The sequence below is a fragment of the Macaca mulatta genome, chromosome 1 (assembly GCF_049350105.2).
Source record: "Macaca mulatta isolate MMU2019108-1 chromosome 1, T2T-MMU8v2.0, whole genome shotgun sequence".
Lineage (NCBI taxonomy): Eukaryota > Metazoa > Chordata > Mammalia > Primates > Cercopithecidae > Macaca > Macaca mulatta.
Window position 1 is genome coordinate 195,724,290 of NC_133406.1, and position 17,014 is coordinate 195,741,303.

At 42.8% G+C, this 17,014-nt stretch overlaps 1 protein-coding gene and 1 long non-coding RNA gene across 9 annotated transcripts in view; one reads left to right on the plus strand and one right to left on the minus strand.

Annotated features, from left to right (window-relative positions):
• Positions 1 to 17,014, plus strand: part of EIF2B3 (eukaryotic translation initiation factor 2B subunit gamma) — a 147,316-nt gene that overhangs the window by 84,198 nt on the left and 46,104 nt on the right. For 7 of the 8 annotated variants that reach the window (XR_013406584.1, XR_013406604.1, XR_013406558.1 and 4 more), the window contains 1 exon segment: positions 16,661 to 16,750. The exons of the other annotated variant lie outside the window; for it this stretch is intronic. Coding sequence is in view for 3 of the 7 variants with exons in the window: in XM_028843036.2 (XP_028698869.1) it covers positions 16,661 to 16,750 (90 nt within the window). In the remaining 4 variants the exon portion in view is untranslated. 8 annotated transcript variants of the gene reach the window in all.
• LOC144333815 (uncharacterized) lies at positions 10,759 to 15,237 on the minus strand. The gene is made up of 3 exons (XR_013402885.1): positions 13,994 to 15,237; positions 13,332 to 13,458; positions 10,759 to 10,836 (listed from the first exon to the last, which is right to left on the minus strand). It is a non-coding gene; the product is annotated as an uncharacterized LOC144333815 (long non-coding RNA).

Genomic DNA, 17,014 nt, shown 5'->3' on the forward strand with positions numbered 1-17,014 from the left:
ACGGTGTCTCATCCCTGTAATCCCAGCACGTTGGGAGGCCGAGGTGGGTGGATCACCTGAGGTCAGGAGTTCAAGACCAGCCTGACCAACATAATGAAACCCTGTCTCTACTAAATATAAGAAATGAGCCGGGTGTGGTGGCACATGCCTGTAATCCCAGCTACTTGGGAGGCTGAGGCAGGAGAATCGCTTGAACCTGAGAGGCAGAGGTTGCAGTGAGCCGAGATCGTGCCACTGCCCTCCAGCCTGGGCAACAAGAGTAAAACTCCATCTCAAATATATATATATTTAAATTTAGTATAACTCTAGCCATGCAGAAGCTGAAACAAAGCTTTGAGGCATGAACTCTTGAGTGATCCTTCAATGAACCTTTGCCATGACCATCTCCTACACAACCAGCTTAGAACCAGGCCTGAAGACAGTAGGAATATTGCTTAGTGTACTTGGGAGAATTCTGGTCAAGGCTGTCACAAGGCCAGCCTAGATTCATGAGATGAGAAAACAGACTCTACCTCATGATGGGCATGACCTGCTGAAATGTCATATTGGCTAGACCAGTGAGACTAGAGTGGAGTGCAAATGAATGTGTCAGTTTTCACCCAGTGTTGTATGGGCCAGGCAGCTTTGAGGGATAACTTGAGAGACATAACACTCTTGGGCTTATCTTTGAGTAGAAGCTTCTCGTCAGTGGTGCTGTGCAGAGTGCTTTCTTGAGCACCTCTTGGGGAGTGAGAGACTTCTAGATCTCAGCAGGTTCTGGCACGCTGAGTTGAGATGGGTGAGGGTGAACAGCAGTGTGATTCTGCCTAGGAAGGCTTTGCCAATTCCTGTGTTACTTATTAGACATGTGGCTCTCATTAGTCTGTGTGATGTTTAGTTTTATGTATCAATTTTGCTAGTCTGTAGTATCCATTTATTCCGTCAAATACTAATCTAGGTGTTGTTATGAAGGTATTTTTGTATGTAATTAATAGCAACAATCCATTGATTTTAAGTAAGAGAGATTATCTTGGCTAATCTGGGTGGGCCTCATCCAATTAGTTGATAGGCCTTTAAATCTAATCAAATCAGAGAACCAATTCCAAATAACACAGAACAAGTTCAGCAAACCCATCTTCAAGATTCTGGTTTTTTTTTTTCTTTTCCCCAGGACCACTTCTAGTAGCAATTTTTATATCAGAGAAACAGAAATGCTGTGAGTCATAGAAAATAAAGAATTTATTACACAATTAATGGAAGCTGATAGAGTAGTGTATGTATGCTGTTGTTTCTGTGTCTAGTGTTGAGCCTGAAATCACTATCAGTCAGCCGGGCCGTCAGTCAGAAAGGAAAGCTGGATGTGGACAAGAACAAGAACAAACCCACAAGGTCACCTAAAAACTGGACCTGGAGCAGCACTTGGAACTCTTAAGAATCCTTCCACTGTTGGCAGACTCTGCTGCTTTGAGTCCAGGGTTTTCACCTCAACACAACTGCTTTTTTTTTGAGAGGGCCTGAGCACCTCAGGGCTATGGTGAGATAGCCTACCCTGCTGAACAGGCAGACGTCTAGTTTGATAACTCCATATGCACTCCTAACAATCAAGAATCTGTTATTCCTACCACTTACAGTGAGACCAAGATCAGGCATTGGGGTGGTATGGCTAGTGCCTTCCTATATAGCAAATACCAGATAGCCACACCACAGGTGCTTGCCCCAGCATCTCTTGTTAAAATTAAAGGTAGCTAGTAAGTAGTAGCCGTAGGTCATTCCCTTTTCCCTAGTTCTGAGCATACTTGATTATTTCAAGCATATCTTGGTCTCTAGTTTCTTCTAAATTGCAGTGATTAGGAAGTAGTGAATTAGCTCTGATTCTTTTAGTGGGAGAGAAGACACTTCTTTGTTGGAACATGTTTAAGATTGCCAAATCTGGCTGGGCGCAGTGGCTCACGCCTGTAATCCCAGCACTTTGGGAGGCCGAGGTGGGCAGATCACAAGGTCAGGAGATCGAGACCATCCTCGCTAACATGGTGAAACCCCATCTCTACTAAAAATACAAAAAAATTAGCCGGGTGTGGGGGCGGGCGCCTGTAGTCCCAGCTACTCAGGAGGCTGAGGCAGGAGAATGGCGTGAACCCAGAAGGCAGAGCTTGCAGTGAGCCGCGATCGTGCCACTGCACTCCAGCCTGGGTGACAGAACAAGACTCCATCTCAATTAAAAAAAAGGAAAAAAAAAGATTGCCAAATAAAGTAGAAGGTGATTATCTGAAGGTCTTCAAATAGAGGAGTTACGTTGTTGCATTGAACACTGCAAGATAGTTAAGTTACTGTAGGAAGCTTTTATCCTCATCCGAATTGTTGTCTCTAGTTTCAAGCTCCAGTTCCACTGGCATCTGAATTCAGAAGCCATCCATGACACTTCCTCTCTGTTAACATTCATATTTAGGCAAAGAGAAGCCTGTGATAAAATTAAGTTTCTCTTGTATTTGACATTTTTTTGTGCAACTGGGTTTTCTTCATTCTGTTCTCACCCAATACCTTTCTCTGGTCCCCAAACTTTGAACTTAGCTTGGTTTGGAAAAAGTCATTCTGTGCAGCCATATAAGCTGGCAAGACACACTCAGTTTTGGGGTTTTTTTTTTTTTTTTTTTTTCCTTTTTTTTTTTTGAAACGGAGTCTGCTCTGTCTCCCAGGCTGGAGTACAGTGGCATAATCTTAGCTCACTGCAACCTCTACCTCCCGGGTTCAAGTGAGTCTCCTGCCTCGGCCTCCTGAGTAGCTGAGATTACAGGTGCGTGCCTCCACACCTGGCTAATTTTTTGTAGTTCTAGTAGAGGTGGGGTTTTGCCATGTTGGGAGGCTGGTCTCAAACTCCTGACCTCGGGTGATCCATCCACCTCGGCCTCCCAAAGTGCTGGGATTATGGCATGAGCCATTACACCTAGCCAACACACTCAGTTTAAATTAATGATGGCTTTCCTTCCTCACTGAGTCACTGTGGACTATATCAACATGCACACCATTTCTCGCACTAGGCTAGAAATTCTTACGATCTCATTCACAGCAGTGCCGAAAATCTAAATGTGTTCACATAGGGTGTCTAGATGAATTTCAGTTTTTAAACATGCAGCTACTATAAACTGCTTCTTTGCCTGTCAGCTCTTTTCTACCCACCCTTCTAGGAGCTAAGCATTGTACAATGAGCATATTGGGGAATAGAACTCCCAGTTGGCTTCTGCTGTACTTATGCAGTGAGCAGGATAAAAACAACTCAGTTCCTCCCACACACATGATGATGCTGGGAACGGGGAAGAAGGGAGCAGACCTCAAGAACATTTGGCATTGCCCTGAGCCTAGGGACCTTTGTAGATTTGAAGGGAATCAGGATCTGAAAATCCCTGGAGATCTTTTGGGGGAAAATTAAAGATCTTGTTGTTAACTAAAGACCTTTTTTTAGAGTCACTAAGAGCTTTGGACATTTGAAGTACTAATTTTGTCTTTCATGGACATATTTCCTTCTTTCAAGGCTACCTTTCTGAACTGCTTTTTTTATTCCCTAGCTCTATAGTTCACAGATGTTTTGTACAATGTTCATGGTATATACATCTTTGTGTTCAGTTTTCTTTAAATTAAAGCAAATCTCAGGAGAGTTCAAAGTATGCAATCCTGCATGATCTCATAGACCAGTGGCTGTGTGTTAGTCTTTCTTACAGCTTCCCTAGAAATCCTAAAGCTTTGTCCCTGACATACAGTATGTGTTGTTAATATTTGGAACAAACTTGGGTAAATAAATATTGAAACACAGGTACAGCTTGGTTCTTGAACTCCTTGAAATTTAAAAGTAATCTGCCCAAAGCAGGCGGCTGCTTCTTTGGGATCTATTTTATTTTATTTTATTTTATTTTATTTTATTTTATTTTATTTTAAGAGAGGGTCTCTTTTCTGTTGCCCAAGCTGGAGTGCAGTGGCACATTCATGCCTCACAGCAGCCTCAAGCTCCTGGGCTCAAACAGTCCTCCCACCTTAGACGCCAAAGTAGCTGGGACCTCAGGCATATGCCACCATGCCTAGCTAATTTTTATTTCTTTATTTTTTGTGGAGACGAGGTCTCCTTATATTGCCCAGGCTGGTCTTGAAATCCTGAGCTTGAGCAGTCCTCCCACGTTGGCTTCCCAAAGTGTTGAGATTACATGCATGAGCCACTGTGCCCGACTGGGAACATTTCTTTTTTTCTTTCTTTCTTTTTTTTTTTTTTAATTATTTTGAGACAGGGTCTTGCTTAGTCACTCAGGTGCTGGGGTGCAGTAGTGCAGTCATAGCTCACTGCAGCCTCGACTTCCTGGGCCCAAGTGATCTAAGAGGGCAGCTCTCACCGATCTATAGGATTATCACAAACCATATTAGAATCTCAGTTGGATTTTTTTGCTGAAATTGACAAGCTCATCTTAAAAGTTATATGGAAATACAAAGAACACAGAATATCCAGAACAATGTTGAAAAACAACAAAAAAGTTGAAGAACTTATACTTCCCAAGCTCAAAACTTACTATAAAGCTATGGTAGTCAAGACAAGTATGATGTCAAGGCCGGGCGCGGTGGCTCATGCCTATAATCCCAGCACTTTGGGAGGCCGAGGCGGGTGGATCACGAGGTCCGGAGATTGAGACCATCCTGGCTAACACGGTGAAACCCCGTCTCTACTAAAAATACAAAAAAATTAGCCTGGCGTGGTGGCAGGCGCCTGTAGTCCCAGCTACTCGGGAGGCTGAGGCAGGAGAATGGTGTGAACCCAGGAGGCAGAGCTTGCAGTGAGCCAAGATTGTGCCACTGCACTCCAACCTGGGTGACAGAGCGAGACTCTGTCTCAAAAAAAAAAAAAAAAAAAAAGACAAGTATGGTACTGGCATAAAGACAGACATACAGATCTGTGGAACAGAACTAAGAGTCCAAAAATAAACCCTTAGGTTTATGGTCATTGATTTTCACCTGAGATCTCCAGGCAACTCAACAGGAAAAGGATAGATTTTTACACAAATTGTGCTAGAGCAGTTTGATCTTTACTTGGATTACAGACCTAACATGAGAGCTAAAACTGTAAGAGTTTTATAAATTTTATTTCTTAAAAATTAAAGATTTTGAACCCCAAAGACACCATTAAGAAAATGAGGGTCAGGTACAGTGGCTCATGCAGGTAATCCCAGCATTTTGGGAGGCCAAACCAAGTGGATCGCTTGAACCAGGAGTTCAAGACCAGCCTGGAGAACATGGCAAAACACATCTCTACAAAGAAAACGCAAAAATTAGCCAGGTGTGGTGTCATGCACCTATAGTCCTAGCTACTCAGGAGGCTGAGGAGGGAGGATCACCTGAGCTCAGGGAGGTTGAGGGGGCAGTAAGCTGTGATCACGCCACAGCACTCCAGCCTGGATGACAGAATGAGACTCTGTCTCAAGAAGAAAAAAAAGAGGCCAGGCCCAGTGGCTCATGCCTGTAATCCCAGCACTTTGGGAATCTGAGGCAGGAGGATCGTTTGGAGCTGGGAGTGTGAGAAAAGCCTGGGCAACAAAGTGAGACCCTATCTCTATAAAAAATCTTAAAGGGGCCAGGCGTAGTGGCTCACACCTGTAATCCTAGCGCTTTGGGAGGCCAAGGCGGGTGGATCACCTGAGGTCAGGAGTTTGAGACCAGCCTGGCCAACGTGGCGAAACCGCATCTCTACTGAAAATACAAAAATAAGTCAGTTGTGGTGGTGTACGCCTGTAATCTCAGCTCCTCAGGAGGCTGAGGCGGGAGAATTGCTTAAACCTGGGAGGCAGGGGTTGCAGTGAGCTGAGATCACACCATTGCCCTCCAGCCTGGGCAACAAGAGTGAAACTGCATGTCAAAAAAATTTTTTTTCTTTAATTAGCCAGGCATGGCATGAGCCTGTAGTCCCACCTCCTTGGGAAACTGAGGCATTAGGATCAGTTGAGCCCAGGAGTTCTAGACTGCAGTTTTGATCATGTCTGGGTGATGGAGCAAGACCCTGTCTCTGAGAAAAGAAAGAAAATAAGGAAATGAAAAGATAAGAACTCTTCCAACTCAAAAAAATCACTAACAACCTAATTTCAAAATAGGCAAAAGACTTGAATGAACATTTCACCAAAGAAGATATACAAATGGCTGACAAGCACATGAAAAGATCCTTAACATCATGTCATAGGGAAATGCAAACCAAAACCTTGATGATACCACTTCACACCCAATAGAATGGCTACAGTTTTTTTTTAAGTGACAGAAAAAGCAAATCTATAAATCTATAGAGACAGGAGGTAGATTAGTGATTGCCTGAGATGTGATAAGAAAGGGGATTGTTTTTTTTTTAATTATTATTATTATTTCAACTGTTACTTAGATGTGCAAGTATGTTACATGGTATATTGTGTGATGGTGAGATTTGGGTGTGATTGAACCCATCATCCAGGTAGTGAGCGTAGAACAAAACAGGTGTTTTTTCAACTCTTGCTCTCCTCCCTCCCCCGCATTATGTATCCTCAATGTCTATTGTTCCCGTTTTTTGTTTTTTTGTTTTTTTTTTTTTTGAGATGATTCTCACTCTGTTGCCCAGGCTGGAGTGCACTGGCATGATATCAGCTAACAGCAGCCTCCACCTCCCGGGTGCAAGCAATTCTCCTGCCTCAACCTCCTGAGTAGCTGGGATTACAGGTATCTGCCAGCATGCCTGGCTAATTTTTGTATTTTTAGTAGAGATGGGGTTTCACCACGTTTTGGCCAGGCTGGTCTCAAACTCCTAACCTCAAGTGATCCACACGCCTTGGCCTCCCAAAGTGCTGGGATTGCAAGCGTGAGGCACTGCGCCCAGCCTATTGTTCCCATCTTAATGTCTATGTGTATCCAGTGTTTAGCTCCCACTTATAAGTGAGACCACGTGATACCTGGTTTTCTGTTTCTACATTACTTTGCTTAGGATAATGGCCTCCAGCTACATCCATGTTGCTGCAAAGGACATGATTTTGTTCTTTTTTATAGCTGCATAGTATTTCATGATACATATTGCACTACATTTTCTTTATCCAGTCCACTGTTGATGGGCACCTAGGTTGAATCCATGTCTTTGCTATTGTGACTAGTACTGTGATGAACATACCAGGGCACTTGTCTTTTTGGTAGAACAATGTCTTTTCGTTTGGATATATGCCCAGTAATGGATTGCTGGGTTGAATGGTAGTTCTATTTTTAGTGCTTTGAAATATCTCCAAACTGCTTTCCATAGTGGCTTAACTGGTTTACATTCCCACCAACAGTGTATAAACATTTCTTTTTCTCCACAGTCTCACCAGCATCTGTTGTTGTTGTTGTTTGACTTTTTAATAGTAGCCATTCTGACTGGCATGAGGTGGTATCGCATTGTGGCTTTGATTTGTATTTCTCTGATGATTAGTGATATTGAGGACAGACATACAGATCTATGGAACAGAACTAAGAGTCCACCTCATTTTTTCATGTGTTTGTTGTCTGCCTGTATGTCTTCTTTTGAGAAGTGTCTGTTCATGTCCTTTGCCCACTTTTTAATGGGCTTGTTTTTTGCTTGTTGATTTAAGTTCCTTATAGATGCTGGATATTACACCTTTGTCAGTTGCATAGTTTGAGAATATTTCCTCCCATTCTGTGGGTTGTCTGTTTACTCTGTTGCTAGTTTATTTTGCTGTGCAGAAGGTCTTTAATGAGGTGGAAAGGGGAATGTTTGATTATAAACAGTCATGTGATATCGTTTGAGTAAAGTAAATGTTCTGTAACTGGATTGTAGTGATAGTTTCATAGCTCTGTACATTTTCTAAAAATCATTAAATTGTATGTCTAAAACAGGTGAATTTTATGGTATGTAAATTATACTTCCATAAAGCTGTTTTTGTTTTGTTTTGTTTTGTTTTGTTTAAGACATAGGCTGGGTGCAGTGGTTCATGCCCGTAATCCCAGCACTTTGAGAGGCCAAGGTAGGAGTATCACTTGAGGCTGGGAGCTCAAGATTAGCCTGGACAACATAGTGAAGCCCCATACAAAAATACAAAATTAGCCAGGTGTGGCAGCTTGCACCTGTGGTCCTAGCTACTTGGGAGGCTGAGGTAGGGGGATTGCTTGAACTGAAGAGTTGGAAGCTGCAGTAAGCTAAGATAGTGCCACTGCATTCCAGCCTGGGTGACAGAGTAAGATCCCAGCTCTAAATAAATAAATAAGTAAATAAATAAAGCTAGAAGACACTAAAATAAAGCAATCAGCCAAATTCAGAACATGAATGTTCTATGAGACAGGTGACCCAATCTAACAGATTAATGGCTTCATAGGGAAATAAGAAAGGGAAATTTTTTTTTTTTAAGAGTCAAGGTCTCAGCCAGGCATGGTGGCCCATGCCTGTCATCCTAACATTTTGGAAGGCCAAGACAGGAGGATCCCTTGAGCCCAGGAGTTCAAGACCAGCCTGGACAACATAGTGAGACCCTGTCTACAAATAATCTGAAAAGTTAACTGGGCATGGTGACGCGTGCCTGTAGTCCTAGCTACTCAGAAGGTTGAGGCAGGAGAATAGCTTGAGCTGAGGAGTTCAAGGCTACAGTGAGCTGTGATTGCCCCACTCCACTCCAGCCTGGGCGACAGAGCACCCTGTCTCTCTCTCTCTCACACACACACACACACACACACAGAGAGAGAGAGACAGGCCCAGACTAGCCTTCCCCGTAACTGGAACTACAGGCATGCTCCACCTCACCCAGCTGGAATTTTTAAAAATGAAATAAGCAAATGTGGCCAGGCACGGTGGCTCATGCCTGTAATCCCAGCACTTTGGGAGGTTGAGGCAGGCAGATCACTTGAGGCCAGGAGTTCGAGACCAGCATGGCCAGTATGGTAATACCCCATCTCTACCAAAAATACAAAAATTAGCCAGGTGTAGTGGTGCATGCCTGTAACCCCAGCTACTCTGGAGGCTGAGGTAGGAGAATCGCTTGAACCTGGGAGGCAGAGGTTGCAGTGAGCCAAGATCACGCCACTGCACTCCAGCCTGGGTCACAGAGCAAGACTCCATCTCAAAAAAATAAAATAAGCAGGCTGGGCACGGTGGCTCAAGCCTGTAATCCCAGCATTTTGGGAGGCCGAGACGGGCGGATCACGAGGTCAGGAGATCGAAACCATCCTGGCTAACACGGTGAAACCCCGTCTCTACTAAAAAATACAAAAAAACTAGCCGGGCGAGGTGGCGGGCGCCTGTAGTCCCAGCTACTCGGGAGGCTGAGGCAGGAGAATGGCGTGAACCCGGGAGGCGGAGCTTGCATTAAGCTGAGATCCGGCCACTGCACTCCAGCCTGGGCGGCAGAGCGAGACTCCGTCTCAAAAATAAATAAATAAATAAATAATAAAATAAAATAAGCAAAAGTAATGTGAGAACTTTAATGGATCTCAAATCAGATAAACGAGATGGAAAAAGACAAATCAATACAGATAGGATACTAGATGACATTATTAAATCATTGATAATGACATCAAAATTATATTGTAAAGTTCTTAGCAATTAGAAATATATACTACACATACTGAAATATTTATAGGTAAAATGACACAATATCTGGCATTTGCTTTAAAATACTGTATAGTTTGCCAGGATTGCCATAACAAAGTACATAAATTGGGTGACTGAGAACAGCAGAAATTTATTGTCTTACAGTTCTGGAGGGCAGAAGTCCAAATTCCAAGGTGTCAGCAGGTGGTTCCTTCTGAGGGTGGTAAGGGAGAATCTGTTCATGCCTCTCTCCTATCTTCTAGTAGCCTCAGGCATCTTTGGCTTATAGATGACATTCTCCCCATATCTCTACCTCATCTTCCCTCTACATATCTGTCTCTGTGTCCAAATTTCCCTTTCTATAAGGACACTACCTATATTGGATTGATGGCCCCCCCCCAAAAAAAAAAAAAGACTTCATCTTAACTCGATCATCTGCAAAGACTCTGTTTCCAAATATGATCACATTTACAGGTACTGGAGGGTTACGACTTCAATATCTTTTGTGGAGAACACAATTCAACTCATGATAAGTACTATAGCAAAAATAAAAATAAAAAAGATTGGCAAAATGTTGAAAATTATTTAACCTGATTGATGGATATATGAGAATTTATCCTGAATTTTATGTATATTTGAAATTTTATTTCCTTAAAAAAATTTTTTTAAGAAGTATATGTGTCAAAGCAGAGACTTGAATAAATATTTGTACACCCATGTTCATAGCATTACTCACAATGGCCAAAAGGTGGAAGAAACCCAATGTTCATCAACAGATGAATGGATAAACAAAATGTGGTCTATACATACAAGGGAATGTATTCAGCCTTAAAAAGGAAGGAAATTTTGACACATGTTGCAACACAGATAAACCTTGACAACATTATGCTAAATGAAATAAGCCAGTCACAAAAGGATAAATATTGTATGATTCCTCTTTTTTGAGAAAGAGTGTGACTCTGTCGCCCAGGCTGGAGTGCAGTGGTACAATCTCAGCTCACTGCAACGTCCACCTCCCAAGTTCAAGCGATTCTCCTACCTCAGCCTCATGAGTAGCTGGGATTATACGCGTGCGCCACCATACCTGGCTAATTTTTGTGTTTTTAGTAGAGACGGGGTTTCACCATGTTGGCGAACTCCAGGCTGGTCTCGAACTCCCAACCTCAGATGATCCATCTGCCTCGGCATCCCAAAGTGCTGGGATTACAGGTGTGAACAACTGCATCTAGGTTTTTTTTGTTTTTTTTTTTTTTTAGACAGTCTCACTTGTTGCCCAGACTGGAGTGTGGTGGCAAACTCTCAACTCACTGCAACCTCCACCTCCTGGGTTCAAGTAGTCCTCCCACCTCAGCCTCCCGAGTAGCTGGGACTACAAGCATATGCCACCACACTCGGCTATTTTTTGTATTTTTAGTAGAGACAGGGTTTCACCATATTGGCCAGGCTGGTCTCAAACTCCTGACCTCAAGTGATCTGCCCACCTCAGCCTCCCAAAGTGCTGGGATTACAGGTGTGAGCCATCATACCTAGTCTGCAGTGGTAGATTCATAGGAGTGTTTAATTCCAAAAATCATTTTTCAGAAGTAATTTCATCTTCCCTATTACAATTACACTGCATTATAGTACTGCATTATGTACTTTTTTTTTCTTTTCTTTTGAGACAGGGTCTCCCTCTGGCGCCCAGACTGGAGTGTAGTGGCACAGTCATGGCTCACTGCAGCCTCGACCTCCCAGGCTCAAGTGATCCTCCTGCCTCAGCCTCCCATGTAGTTGGAACCACAAGTATACACTACCACACCCAGCTAATTTTTAAATTTTTAGTAGAGACAGGGCCTTTCCATGTTGCCCAGGTGGTCTTGAACTCCTGAGCCAAAGCATTCTTCCTGCCTTGGCTTCCCACAGTGCTTAGATTATAGGTGAGGGCTACCATGCCTGGCCTACTTTTTTAAAAAAAAACAAACAAAAAAACAAGGTCTCACTGTGTTGGCTGGCCTCAAACTCCCAGGCTCAAGTGATCTTCCCACCCCCAGCCTGCCAAGTGGCTGGGACTGTAGGTGCAATGCCAAGGCACCTGGCTAGAAAGGATAACTTTTGAACAAATGAAGATAATCAGATCACAAGTACAGGCCCGGTGCGATGGCTCACCCCTGTAATCTCAGCACTTTGGGAGGCCGAGGCGGGCAGATCGCGAAGTCAGGAGATCGAGACCATCCTGGCTAACATGGTGAAACCCCATCCCTACTAAAATTACAAAATATTAGCCAGGAGTGGTGGCGGGCGCCTGTAGTCCCAGCGACTTGGGAGGCTGAGGCAGGAGAATGTCGTGAACGCGGGAGGCAGAGTTTGCAGTGAGCCGAGATGGCGCCACTGCACTTCAGCATGGGTGACAGAGTGAGACTCTGTCTCAAAAAAAAAGAAAAAGAATTTGGAGAGAATTTTGGATAAGGTGAAATTGACAGCAGAAATTCTGAGTTCAGCCAGGTGCAGTGGCTTGTACCTGTCATCCCAGCACTTTGGGAAGCCCAAGCGGTCAATCACCTGGGGTCAGGAGTTGGAGACCAGCCTGGCCAACATGGCAAAACCCCATCTATACTAAAAATAAAATAATAAAAAATAAATTAGCCAACCATGGTGGCACGCACCTGTATTCCCAACACTTTGGGAGGCCGAGGCAGGCAGATCACTTGAGGTCAGGAGTTCGAGACCAGCCTGGCCAACATGGTAAAACCCCGTCTCTACTAAAAATACAAAAGAAATTAGCCGGGCATGGTGGTGGGCACCTGTAATCCCAGCTACTTGGGGGCTGAGGCAGGAGAATCACTTGAACCTGGGAGGTGGAGGTTGCAGTGAGCTGAGATCACACCACTGTACTCCAGCCTGGGCGACAGAGCAAGACTCCATCTCAAAAAATAAATAAAACCATCAGATCTTGTGAGCATTCACTCACTATCATGACAACAGCATGGGGGGAAAACGCCCCCATGATCCAATCACTTCCCTCCCTCCACACGTGGGGATTACAGTTCAAGATGAGATTTGCATGGGGACACAGAGCCAAACCATGTCACACACAAATACACACACACACAGAGTAACACTTTTAGAATTGTGCTCAGGCCAGGCGCAGTGGCTCACGCCTGTAATCCCTGCACTCTGAGAGGCTGAAATGGATGGATCACCTGAGGTCAGAAGTTCAAGACCAGCCTGGACAACATGGTGAAACCCCGTCTCTACTAAAAATACAAAAATTAGCCAGCGTGGTGGTGCACACCTGTAATCCCAGCTACTCAGGAGGCTGAGGCAGGAGAATTGCTTGAACCCGGGAGGCGGAGGTTTCAGTGAGCCGATATCACGCCACTGCACTCCAGCCTGTGCAATGGAATGAGACTCCATCTCCAAAAGAAAAAGTTAAAAATAAAAATCATTTTTTTAATTTAAAGAGTTAGGTGAAGAGAAGGAAAAATGTGTGGTTCTTCAGAGGTCTTATAGACTTTACAGGCGTGAGCCACTGCACCCGGCCATGTTTTCTTTTTTAAAACACAAAATTGGCCAGGCGCGGTGGCTCATGCCTGTAATCCCAGCACTTTGGGAGGCCGAGGCGGGCGGATCATGAAGGTTAAATTTTTATATAATTTCTCATTTTTATTTATTCATCGAAAGGATTCCGATAAATTTTTTATTGCAATGGACTTTTTAAAATTGCGGTGGACTTATTTTTTTTTTTTTTTTTTTTTTTTTTTTTTTTGAGACGGAGTCTCGCTCTGTCACCAGGCTGGAGTGCAGTGGCACAATCTCGGCTCACTGCAACCTCCAGCTCCTGGTTTAAGTGATTTGCAATGGACTTTTTCTATGGTTGGCAAATGATGGTCTTTTGTTTTGTTTTTTGTTTTGTTTTGAGACAAAACAAAAGGATCTTACTTTGTTGTCCTCTAAGCTGGAGTGCAGTGGCATGATCATGGCTCACCACAACTTCAATCTCCCAGGCTCAAACAATCTTCCCGCCTCAGCCTGCTTAGTAGCTGGGACTACAGATGCATGTCATGCCACCACACCTGGCTATTTGTATTTTTTATAGAGATTGGGTTTCACCATGTTGCTCAGGCTGGTCTTGAACTCCTGAGCTCAAGCGATCCTTCTGCCTCGGCCTCCCAAAGTGTTGGGATTACAGGCATGAGCCACTGCACCTGGCCATATTTTCTTTTTTAAAACATAAAATTGGCCAGGCGCAGTGGCTCACGCCTGTAATCCCAGCACTTTGGGAGGCCGAGGCGGGCGGATCATGAGGTCAGGAGATTGAGACCATCCTGGCTAACATGGTGAAACCCCGATTACTAAAAAAAAAAATACAAAAAATTAGCTGGGCCTGGTGGCTGGCACCTGTAGTCCCAGCTACTCGGGAGGCTGAGGCAGGAGAATGGTGTGAACCCCGGAGGCAGAGCTTGTAGTGAGCTGAGATCATGCCACTGTACTCCATCTCGGCAACAGAGCGAGACTCTGTCTCAAAAAAAAAAAAAAACTATTTATAAATATCTTATTTACTTCCATTTATTGATTTCTTTCTGTATTATATATAGACTCAAAACATCATCCTGGCCCAGAGCCATAAGCCAGTTATTCACATTTCATTGGTACCTCTTTGAGGTTTTTGGTTTTGTTTTAAAATATCAATCTTTATTTCTAATATAATTATAAAAACAATAAAATGAAATAAGGCAACCTCCTTTTTGGTAACTTAAATGTCATTAATGTCCCAGTGCCAAGATTTATATTCACTACACATTTAACCTGAAAGGAAAAAAAAAAAATTCCAAATCATCCATTTCTGTTCCTGCATCATATTCCAGCTTGGTAGCTAGTTACATCTCTATCCTTAAGTATATCAGTTACATTTTTGGAACATTTTGTCTTATAAAAAATGGAAGAACGAGAGTTTTTTAAAACTGAAAAAGCATTTATAAAATACCATATAGATTTTATGCCATATATACTAGGGATTGGTAACAGTTTAGAAGATACTTATTCAGACTTTTAAGTTATTTGTATCCTGGCTCGATCAGTACAAGTTGACTCAACTATAAACATTAGAGTAGTACATCTACCTCAGAAGGTAGTTGTGAATATTAAATAATATGGAGTGTATGAATGATGAAAGGAATTTATAAACCAAGGGAGTGAACAGGAGATTGCAACTCTTCAAATTGGTTAGATCAAAAGAAAGAAATATTAAGACGTAGAGTTCAAGTGAAACACTGGTACCACAAATCGTATTTGCTACAGTCACACCCACATTTGCTACAATCTATTCCTTGAGGACTTTTGTAGAACTTGAGAATTTCAGAAAGTTAAACCGTGAAAGTACCTTTTACTTTCTTCTTCATCCTCATTGTATACATTAATTAGCTTGTGTATGGTATGGGTGTGGGATTCCCAAGTCTCTGACTCTTATATTGCACTTTTCGCAGAAGAATAGAAGCCCAGATTGGTACACCATGACTTATTGGATAAATTGCTTCTGGGGTATCTAGATCCCATGATAATAATTTTCCTTAAAACTATAAGGCAGCCAGGTGTGGTGACTCATACCTGTAATCCCAGCACTTTGGGAGGCCAAGGCAGGGGGATTGCTTGAGCTCAGGAGTCCAAGACCAGCCTGAGAAACATAGTGGGATCTTGTCTCTACTAAAAATTAAAAAAAAAAAAAAAAAAATTAGCCAGGTATAGTGGTGCATGCCTGCAGTCCCAGCTACAGGAGGCTGAGGCAGGAGGATCACTTGAGCCCAGGAGATAGAGGCTACAGTGAGCAATGATTGCACCACTGCACTCCAGCCTAGACAAGTGGCTGTCTCCAGCCACAGCAAGACCCTGTCTCTAAAAATAAAAATAAAAACCTACAAGGCAGTCAAAGCAAAGCAACACAGAGTTAGAAGAAAAACGACAACCAGGCATCTGTGACTGGAATCTTTTTTTTTTTTTTTAACCATACTCCCCTTCTCTTCCCTGGGTGTCTATTTTTATTAAATAAAGTGACCCCAGACGTTACCAGCGTGGCATTTTTTAAACCTAGGCAGATGCCTTAATTTGACCTAATTTATTCATTTATTTGTTTATTCAACAACTATTTATTGGACATTTAGTCTGTGTCAGGCATAATGCTAAGTGCTAAGGATGTGAAGATAAATCTCTGCTCTACTGAAATTCAGTCTAGTGGGAGAGAGAGAAAGTAAATAGTCTGTTTCTTTACTGTATGTTAAGTTATCCAATCGAGGTAGATACCAAATGTTGAGGGAGCACAGACTTCACTGTTGTCAGTGAAGGATTCCTACAGGAAGTGTATCCTGGGGTGAGTCCTGAGAAATAAGTAGGAGTAGGAAGTTAGGATTGTTCATATAATTTTACTTCATCTTCTGCAAAGATGGAGAATACATACCAAATCATGGAGGCAAAAGAAAGCATGGCTAAGGTATGGTCTGGGGAAAGTAGGATAATTAGGGTAAGAAGCAGGAAAATGTTTGTTACAAGAATTGTGTATAAGAATTTATAATAGAGGCCAGGTGCAGTGGGTCACACCTGTGAATCTCACCACTCTGGGAGGCTGAGGTGGGTGGATCACTTGAGACCAGGAGTTCAAAACCAGCCTGGCCAACACGGTGAAACCCCATCTCTACTAAAATACAAAAATTAACTGGGCATGGTGGTGCACAACTATAGTTTCAGCTACTTGGTAGGCTGAGGCACAAGAATTGCTTGAACCTGGGAGACAGAGGTTGCAGTGAGCTGAGATCACACCACTGAACTCCAGCCTGGGCAACAGAGCAAGACTGTCTCAAAAAAAAAAAATGTTAATGATCGAATAGAAGAAGGTAGATTATCATGATATGATATCTCACCAGATTTCTTTAGAATCCTAAAAGCCTCAGAAAGTATGCCATAGGGTTTCTAGGGAAAAGACCTTTTATGTGGTAGAATCAGGGCTGGGGTCCACTGTCCTGGTCTCCCCAGAAAGGGGTGTAGGCAGCATGGCTGTGACCCTCATAAACTTACCAGTGCCTACTACCTAATAATAGAATGGAGACCATGTTACCTGATTGTGAGCCTCTTCTTTCTTCTTCTTCTTCTTACTTTTTTTGGCAGGTACCCTAGAATACGTTTCCACACGGATCTTGTGGATGCCCACCTCTACTGTTTAAAAAAATACGTCGTGGATTTCCTAATGGAAAATGGGTAAGAAAAAGGGTGGTAGAGTCAAACCTACAGTGCTTAACTAGCTACTTTGTGAATTCTTTAAGTTTTAAACCTTCATATTTTAGATAACCAGTTTCTAAAAATAGCACAATAGCACAGTTCTCATTTTTGTTTTAGAAATGAAATTATGTCATCAACATAGTGTTGTTTTATCTGTACCACAGAGTCCCCTGCTTGTATTTTTGCAGCGTGTGTTATAATACGTCAACAAAATATTTTGTAACACTTGTAGTAACCCATGGT